Below are 9661 nucleotides of genomic sequence, written 5' to 3' on the forward strand. Positions count from 1 at the left end.
TATATATATATATATATATATATATATATAATGAAACATTATTCAGCCATAGAAAAGAATGAAATCTTGCCTCTTGCAATGCCACTTGCAATGACATGGTTGGACCTAGAGATTATAATATAAGTGAAATAAGTGAGTCAGAGATTGATAAATATCATTTGATTTAACTCAAGTGTAATTTAAGAAATAAAACCAAGAAGTGATGAACAAAAATGAGAGAAGGTAAGAAACAGATTCTTAAGTAGAGAACAATCTGATGGCTACCGTAGGGGTGCTGGAGTTGGGTTAAATAGGTCATAGAGATTAAAGAGTGCACTTGTCATGATGAGCACAAGGTGGTTATGGAACTGTGGAATTACTATATTGTACACCTGAAACTAATGTATTACTGTATGTTAACTACCTAGAATTAAAATATAATTAAAAGAGTGAAGACCCCCTCAAATAATTTCTGTTTATATGGCTTAGATTATCAATAATTATGAAGTTAAAATTAAAACTAATTTTAAAGAAAAAATAAGGAGGAAACTAACTCACAAAAAAGGTAGAATTTATTGGAAGATTAATCTAGAATTTTGAAAAGCCTCCAGTGTGTTAACCTCAAGGGAGAAAATGGTGTCTTGGTTCAAGGCTTGTCACTTTGTATTATATAAGTGAATATATTTTAATAAGTAAATACTCCCACAGTGATACACTATAATTCTCTGTAGAGAGATACAAGTTTATCTATATCTCATTATTCCCTCCTTTTACGCTCTCAATGAGGAATCTGAAAGAATGCACAGGCCCAATGGATATATAGTGGGGAGAAAATTTTGATTGACAAAATGTCTCAAAGAACAAGATATGTGTTGATAGATTTTTTTAAAGAAAATTTGCAGACATATCTACTGTGTTAATTCCTTAAATTTTAACATATAAAACATTTTTAAAATTAATGTTAAATATTTCAATGTCAGAGTAAATTTGTAATAAATCCTGGTTAAGAAAAAAATTCTGGAATTAACATTATGTGCTATAAAAGAATATAGAATAGAAGTGTCTTCCACCCTAAACCCATATTTCCTTGGCTTAAAATGGAGTAAGCACAATCATATGTTTTTGTTTTTCTTTTGGTTTTCCCAGAATTTTTAATTTACTTTTGTTCCCAGAGGCACCATTTCACACAAATTATGCACAATTTGTCTTCATATGTTGTATACTAACTATATATATTGCACTGAATCTAAAGATTCATCATAATAAATCAAATTTCATCCCTCAAGATATCACTTGCCACAATAAAACAGGCAACAACAACAAAACAACAACAAAAAAATAAATTGCTATGCTTGGTATAAAAGGGATAATTATACAATTGAGGAAAATGGCATAACTGATGCTGCTTGCAGTGGAGGAAAGCCATCTCTGAAAGGATATGCCTTACTCAAAGGAATGCATATATAGGAATTTATTATATTTCTTCTTAGTACAGGCTTTATCATGACATGCTTCAGATTGGGAGAAAAATTAAGTGAATTATACAGGATCCAGAGGAGATAAATTTCCAAGGTTAAATTCTGGCTCATAACAAAGTTGGAAATCAAAATGTGGCAGAAACAAATGCACTGCACAGTGTTCTTTAGTATTGATTAACTGTATTTGTGCAGAAATGAAATCGTGCTCATTGAATTCACCTGCAGGTGACAATTTGAAGAGTGTAGTGAGGGGCTGCAAGAAACAAGACACTTTATGAAAAAATTAGGTGTGGATGAGTACTCTTACTGCCTCTAGAGAAAGTAGTGTGCATGAGCTGCTGTGAGGAAGGGGTCTGAAACCCCAAACCACAAGCACCAGGCTTCAGATGACTTTCCACAGTAGCCAGAGGCTCTATGACATGACCAGAAAAAGACCAAAGAAATGATAGTCAACCCAAGGAAGAATTGTCTGTGGTCAAATTTTATACTTACAAGAAGAAAAACTGAAAGGAGATCTGTGTCTGTGGATATGAACTTCAGATTGGGAGGAAAATTGATCATTGAGAGTAAATATTTCCACTGGGTTAGAGTACATAAATATCATGTCTGATAAAATAATAATTGTAGGTGTAAAGTCAAATATGAATTATACGATTAATACAGACAAAGCAACAGAACTGGCACAATTTAAGTCATTATTCACAAAATTTGCATTTTTGTTTGGAAAAGAAATTATTTCTTGAAAAGAAGAAATTATTATTTCTTTTTTTTAAATATTTTTTATTAAATTATGTTAGTCACCATACAGTACATCCCTGGTTTCTGATGTTAAGTTCCATGATTCATTAGTTGCGTATAACACTCAGTACACCATGCAATACGTGCCCTCCTTACTACCCATCACCAGCCTATCACATTCCCCTACCCCTGTCCCCTCTGAAGCCCTCACTTTGTTTCTCAGAGTCCATAGTCTCTCATGCTTCATTAGGCGTTCTGATTACCTTCTTTGTCCCTTTCTTCTCCTACCAATCTTCCTGGTTCTTATGCTCCATAGATGAAAGAAACCATATGATAATTGTCATTCTCTGCTTGACCTATTTCACTTAGCATTATCTCCTCCAGTGCTGTACATGTTGCAGCAAATGTTGATAAATCATTCTTTTTAATAGCTGAGTAATATTCCATTGTATATAAGGTGCACAACTTCTTAATCCAGTCATCTGTTGAAGGGCATCTTGGCTCCTTCCACGATTTAACTACTGTGGACAATGCTGCTATGAACATTGCGGTGCATATAGCCCTTCTCTTCACTATGTCTGTATCTTTGGGGTAAATACCCAGTAGTGCAATGGCTGAATCATAGGGTAGCTCAATTTTTAACTTTTTAAGGGACCTCCACACCTTTTCCAGGGTGGCTGTACCAACTTGCATTCCCACCAACAATGTAGGAGGGATCCCCTTTCTCCGCATCCTCTCCAACAATTGTTGTTTCTTGCCTTGTGAATTTTTGCCATTCTAACTGGCATAAGGTGATATTCGAATGTGGTTTTGATTTGAATTTCCCTGATGGCTAACGATTTTGAACATTTTTTCATGTGTCTCTTAGCCATTTGTATGTCTTCATTGGAAAAATGTCTATTCATATCTTCTGCCCATTTTATTATTTGTTTATTTTTTCTTGTGTATTGAGTTTGAGATTTCTTTGTAGATCTGGGATACCAGTCTTTTATCTGTAGTGCCATTTGAAAATATCTTCTCCCATTCTGTGGGCTGCCTCTTAGTTTTTTTGACTGTCTCCTTGGCTGTGAAGAAACTTTTTATCTTGATGTAGTCCCACAAGTTCATTTTTTCTTTTGTTTCTCTTGCCTTTGGAGAAGTGTCATGAAAAGGAGTGCTGTGGCCGATGTCGTAGAGGTTGCTGCCTATGTTCTCCTCCAGGATTTTGATGGATTCCTGTCTCACATCGAGGTCTTTCATCGATTTGGAGTTTATTTTTGTGTATGGTGTGAGACAGTGGTCAATTTTCATTCTTTTCATGTAGCTGTCCAATTTTACCAGCACCATTTTTTGAAGGGACTGTCTTTTTTCCACTGGATGTTTTTTCCTACTTTATCAAAGATTAGTTGCCCAAAGAGGCAAGGGTCCATTTCTGGGTTCTCTATTCTGTTCATTTGGTCTATGTGTCTGTTTTTGTGCCACTACCATGCTGTCTTGGTGGTCGCACCTTTGTAGTACAGCTCGAAATCTGGCATTGTGATGCCCCCAGCTTTGTTTTTCCTTTTCAACAATTCCTTGGTGATTCAGGGCCTTTTCTGGTTCCACACAAATTTAAAACCTTTTTGTTTCAGTTCCTTGAAAAATGTCATTGGTATTTTGATTGGGATAGCATTGAAAGTGTTGATTGCTCTGGGTAGCATGGACATTTTAACTATGTTTATTCTTCCGATCCATGAGAATGGAATATTTTTCCATCTTTTTGTGTCTTTTTCAATGTCTTTCAAGAGTGATTTGTAGTTTCTAGACTATAGATCCTTTACATCTCTGGTTAAGTTAATTCCGAGATAACATATGATTTTTGCTGCTATTGTAAGTGGGATGGATTCCCTAATTTCTCTTTCTTCAGTCTCATTATTCGTTTATAGAAATGCAACTGATTTTTGAGTATTGATTTTGTATCCCACCACATTACTGAATTGCTCTATAACTTCTAGTAGTTTGGGGTGGATTCTTTTGGGTTTTCCATAATTCTCAACAAGATCCTTGCTAATAGGATCCAACAGTACATTAGAAGGATTATCCATCGTGACCAAGTGGGATTCATCCCTGTGATGCAAGGATGATTCAACATTCACAAATCTATCAGTGTGACAGTTCATATCAACAAGAAGAAAGCCAAGAATCATATGAGCCTCTCAATAGATGCAGAAAAAGCATTTGATAAATACAGCATCCTTTCCTTTTTAAAACTCTTCAGAGTGTAGGGATAGAGGGTACATTCCTCAATCTCATAAAAACCATATCTGAAAAGCCTACAGCAAATATCATGCTCAATGGGGGAAAGCTGGAAGCCTTTCCCTTAAGATCAGGAACGCAACAAGGATGCCCACTCTCAGCATTATTATTCAGCATAGTACTAGAAGTCCTTGCAACAACAATCGTAAAACAAAAAAGGATAAAAGGTATCCAAATCGGCAAAGAAAAAGTCAAACTGTCTCTCTTCGCAGGTGACATGAAATTATAATTTCTTGAAAATGTTTAGAGCATTATGCCTAGCACATCTATGTAAATTATACCGACAATATCATAAACACAAGATGTAATTGACAAGGGAAAGGAATTTACATGGTACTTTATTACACACACACACACACACACACACACACACACCCCCTTGTGGGTGAGGTATTTAACATTTCTTGTCTCCAAAATTTAATATTTTCCTCTTTTAGATTTTGTGGGAAGATGGAAATAAGAAATCTAACAGTCATCAAGGAATTCATCCTTCTGGTACTTTCTGGATCAGCAGAGCAACAATATTTCTTATCTGTGCTATTTCTCTGTATGTATTTAATGACTATATCAGGCAACATGCTCATCATCTTGGTTGCTGGCTTTGACTCTCACCTCCCTTTACCCATGTATTTCTTCCTTAGTAACTTGGCCTTCGTTGACATCTGTTTTTCCTCCACTACTATCCCCCAAATGATAGTTAACCTCTTAAATGATACACAGACTATTTCTTTTTTCTAAAAAATATTATTTATTTATTTGACAGAGATAGAGACAGCCAGCGAAAGAGGGAACACAAGCAGGTGGAGTGGGAGAGGAAGAAGCAGGCTCATAGCGGAGGAGCCTGATGTAGGGCTCAATCCCATAACGCCGGGATCATGCCCTGAGCCGAAGGCAGACGCTTAACTGCTGTGCCACCCAGGCGCCCCCACAGACTATTTCTTTTCTAGGGTGCCTCAGCCAGCTTTTCTTCTTCATTTCTTTTGTGAATATGGACAGCTTTCTTCTGTCTGTGATGGCATATGATAGGTATGTGGCAATTTGCCACCCTTTATGTTATATTGCCATTATGAATCCTCATCTCTGTGTCTGGCTAGTGGCTGGGCTCTGGCTTGTCACATATCTCCATGCCCTCTTATACACTGTCTTAATGGCGCATTTGTCCTTCTGTGCTTCCAATATCATCCACCATTTCTTCTGTGATCTCAACCCTCTCCTGCAGCTCTCTTGCTCTGATATATCCCTGAATGTCATGATTATTTTTACAGTAGGAGGTCTACTTGCTCTCACACCTCTTAACTGCATCCTCATATCTTATGAACTGATCTTCTCAACCATCCTGAAGATCACATCTGCTCAGGGGAAAGAGAAAGCTTTCTCCACCTGTGACTGCCACCTGTCAGTGGTGGTGGTGTTTTATGGCACAGCAAGTGCTATTTCAGTCCCTCCTCCTCTTTTATCCCTAAAAGTGACACCCCATTAGCCCTTATGTATACATTGGTGACTCCAGTGCTGAATCCATTCATCTACAGTCTAAGGAACAGTGATATGAAGCGAGCACTTCAGAAAATGATTTGTAAAGGTGCATACTTTCAGCAGCAATGATGAATGCTCAATGGGTGAATTAAACATTATGAATATGGTAATAAAAATGCATTCCCAGGTGATCACAATAACATTAATAAAAGTAACTAGCTATTAATAAATGTTTCTTTTATGCTGGAAATGGTGATAAACATTTCATATGACTTCCCACATTTAATCATCAGAGTAAATATATTAGAAAAATCATAAACCCATTTTTCATATAAGGAAAGTGAATCTTAGGGAAGTTTTCTAGTGTACATATTGCAACAGTTCATAAGTAAAGAATGTCTGACACCAGTAGAAACATATCCTGGTGAAAATTTTCAGTCTCTGTGCTAAATTTCCCAAATATTACAGATTAAGATAAATGGCTCTGGACTTAATGTTTATGAGCTCAGATTTAAATTAAATAGTCATGGACACAAATGCTAGCTTCACAGTAAAGTGGAAAGCCTAGGCTCTTACATTCCTAGTTTATAATGCAAGGAAAGAGTGTACATTCATAAATAAATAAATAAATAAATAAATAAATAAATAATAAAACTAAATAGCAGAATGGAGATGTGACTTGTAGCCTGTAGTTTTGCCTTATAAAAATGAGTAAGTGTTTCATATTTGTGTCGTTTAAATATTATCTGTACCAAAGTTTAACTCAATCCTCTACTATACATTTATGTATAGAAAATTGTTTAGGGTTATAGTTTTAGGTAGAGGACACTAATAGGGTTTGGTGATGTCTGTGATAGGTTTTCAAATATCATGTTAGTAAATTCTGGACTGGTTACATTATCACCTTGAGCATCAGATTTCACATTACCATTGATTATTCTTCTAGCAAGAAATGATATTATATACTTTATTTTATCATTTTTCTTAGGTTAGTTCCTTTACTTCTCTTTATTAATTTGTGTTTCTTTTAATCAGTGTTAAATCCTTAAGTCAATTGTGGCAGACTCAGAGCAAATCTCAAAACATTTAGGAGCTTCCCACAACCAAATAATGTAACTCAAGTTACTTGACTTTTTTTTTAATATGTAAATAGATGGCTGAGATGTCACAACTGTGAAACAGGGAAAATTCTGTATCCTTTTCTCTTAAACATTTTGCACAATTTTACCTGTCTGATGGTGAGCTTCAGCAAAAAAAACATGAAACAAATGTGAGCACATAGGAGCTATCAGTAAGGAAAAAGGAAATGACAGTGATTGTTGAGAGGCTAGAAGTAGATATGCAGCAGTCTACACCATATGCCATTGATTCTTTCTTAGACCAGATTAGGAATTAGAAAGGTAAATTTAGACAAATGTAGTACTTGGTAGCATGAACCTGGTTCTTCATAATGCATTCAGTATCCTTCAAACTTGCCATGGAAAGCAAAATTCCACTTAGTCACTGAGACAAGTAAATTAGACTCATAAGAATGAAAGATTTTAGTTGCTATCATAGCTTATTAGTTTGAAGGATGATTGCAAGAGACAGGGAAAGCATGAAGTCTGATAACATTAGTACAGCTCACCAGCCCTTCCTTATCCTATTAAAATGGAACACGATCATGATATATATTTCTATTCATTTGTGTCATCTTCAATTTCCTTTATTAATGTCTTATTGCTTCAGAGTACAGGTCTTTTATCTCCTTGGTTAAATTAAGTTCTTATTTTATTCTTATTGATGTAATTTTAAATGTAAATTAAGAAAACTCTTTATGCTACTTTGCTATTAATGTACAGAAAAGCAGAAGATTTATACATATTAATTTTGTCAACTGCAACTTTACTGAATTCATTTATCAGTTCTACTAGTATTTTGTGGGAGTCTTTAGGGCTTTCTGTGTACTATCATGTCATCTGTAAATGGGGACATTTTTACTTCTTCTTTCTAATTTGGCTATGATGTATTTCTTTTTCTTGTCTGATTGCTTCAGGTAGGACTTCCAGTGCTATGTTGAATAAAAGTGGTGAGAATAGACATCTTAGTCACGTTCCTGATCTTAGAGGAAAGCTTTTATTTGTTCCCTATTGAGTGTCATGTTAGCTGTTGGTGAGGATGTGAAGAAAAGGTAATACTTAATCACCGTTGGTAAGAATATAATTTGGTGCAGCCACTATGGAAAACTTTATGGAAGTTCTCCCAAATATTAGAAATAGAAATACCATATGATCCAGTAATTTCACTGCTGGGTAGTCGCCCAAAGGAAGCAAAAACACTAATTCAAAAAGATATGTGCACACCGATGTTTATTGCAGAATTATTCATAGTAGATAAGATACGGAAACAATCTACATGTCCATCAATAGACAACTGGATAGAGAAGATATGGTATATATACATAATAGAATATTAGTCACTGAGACAAGTAAGTTGATAAAAGTGATAAAAGAGAATAAAATCTTGCCATTCACAACAACACGGATGGACCTAGGGCATATTATGCTGAGTGAAATAAGTGAGACAGAAAGGCAAATGCCACACGATTTTACTTATATATGGACTCTAAAAAAATAAAATAAATAAAACAAACAAACAAGCAAACAAAAATAGAAACAGATTCATAAACACAGAGAACAAACTGGTGGCTGCCAGAGGGAGGGGATGGCGGATGAGCAAAATACATGAAGAGGATTAAGAGGCACAATATTCTAGGTATAAAATACATGTCATCAGGATGAAAAGTATAGCATAAGGAACATAGTCAAATATTGTAATAATTTTGTGACAGATGGTAACTACAGCTACCATGAAGAACATTGTGTAATACATAGAGATGTTCACTTGTTGTATCTCTGAAACTAATACATATTAACTCTAATTAAACTTAAAAATGGCATATGATGTCCTAAATCATACTTGAGGAATATTGCCTTATACAGAAGGAGTTACTTGGACCAAGAAATTGCTTCCCTTTATACTATAATGCTTATATATTTGGCCCCTATATATTTCCTCAGCCATGCTTTCATATCCATTAATCTAAACATATTTATCATAAACAAACTAGAGAAGTGAGGTATATCCTCTTAAACACATTCTGTAAGTAAGAATTTCAGTTACCTTTCTGCTAGAAATTACCATCAGAAGATCTCATTAGATTAATTACAAAAGAAACAAGATTTGGTCTGATTATTTCTTGTTACTTGTGTCATGAAAGGAGGAAAGATTAGGTACAGACTCGGCTGCTAACCTTTCCTTCTCAGATAGTCATAATACCAGGCTGATAAGAATAGTAGATGTCACAGATGATTGCTTGAGTGGCTGGTTGATGGTTCGATGTGAGTTTAAATACCAAGGGAAATATAAGACTGCCAGGAGAGTTTTGATTAAAATGATAATAACAACAACAACAAAACAATGTTCTTTTCTTCTAATCTCTTAGCTTTTATTCTCTAACTGCTACCACTGTACAGCTATAATTTCTACAAAAAAGAGAATACTTTGAATATAAACAAACCAAACCATATTCAACATAAACAGGAGTTATTAATTTTTATCTCTTGAGTTCTAATCTCATAGTGTGACAAATAAAGAAAAAGTTATAAAAATTTTGAAAAATGAAAAAGTATACAGTTTTGGAGGTATTAATTAATTCATTAAAATAATTATTAATTCTT

The 9661-nt window shown here is 34.8% G+C and overlaps 1 protein-coding gene across 1 annotated transcript; it reads left to right on the top strand.

The window, feature by feature from the left end:
• Positions 1 to 4919: 4919 nt before the first annotated feature.
• Positions 4920 to 6071, top strand: LOC109488514 (olfactory receptor 1C1). Its single transcript, XM_019793342.2, is given in 3 exon segments — positions 4920 to 5184; positions 5396 to 5893; positions 5896 to 6071. Coding segments are annotated over 3 exon segments (939 nt in total).
• Positions 6072 to 9661: the final 3590 nt, after the last annotated feature.

The sequence above is a fragment of the Ailuropoda melanoleuca genome, unplaced genomic scaffold (genome assembly GCF_002007445.2).
Source record: "Ailuropoda melanoleuca isolate Jingjing unplaced genomic scaffold, ASM200744v2 unplaced-scaffold7565, whole genome shotgun sequence".
NCBI classification, from domain to species: Eukaryota; Metazoa; Chordata; class Mammalia; order Carnivora; family Ursidae; genus Ailuropoda; species Ailuropoda melanoleuca.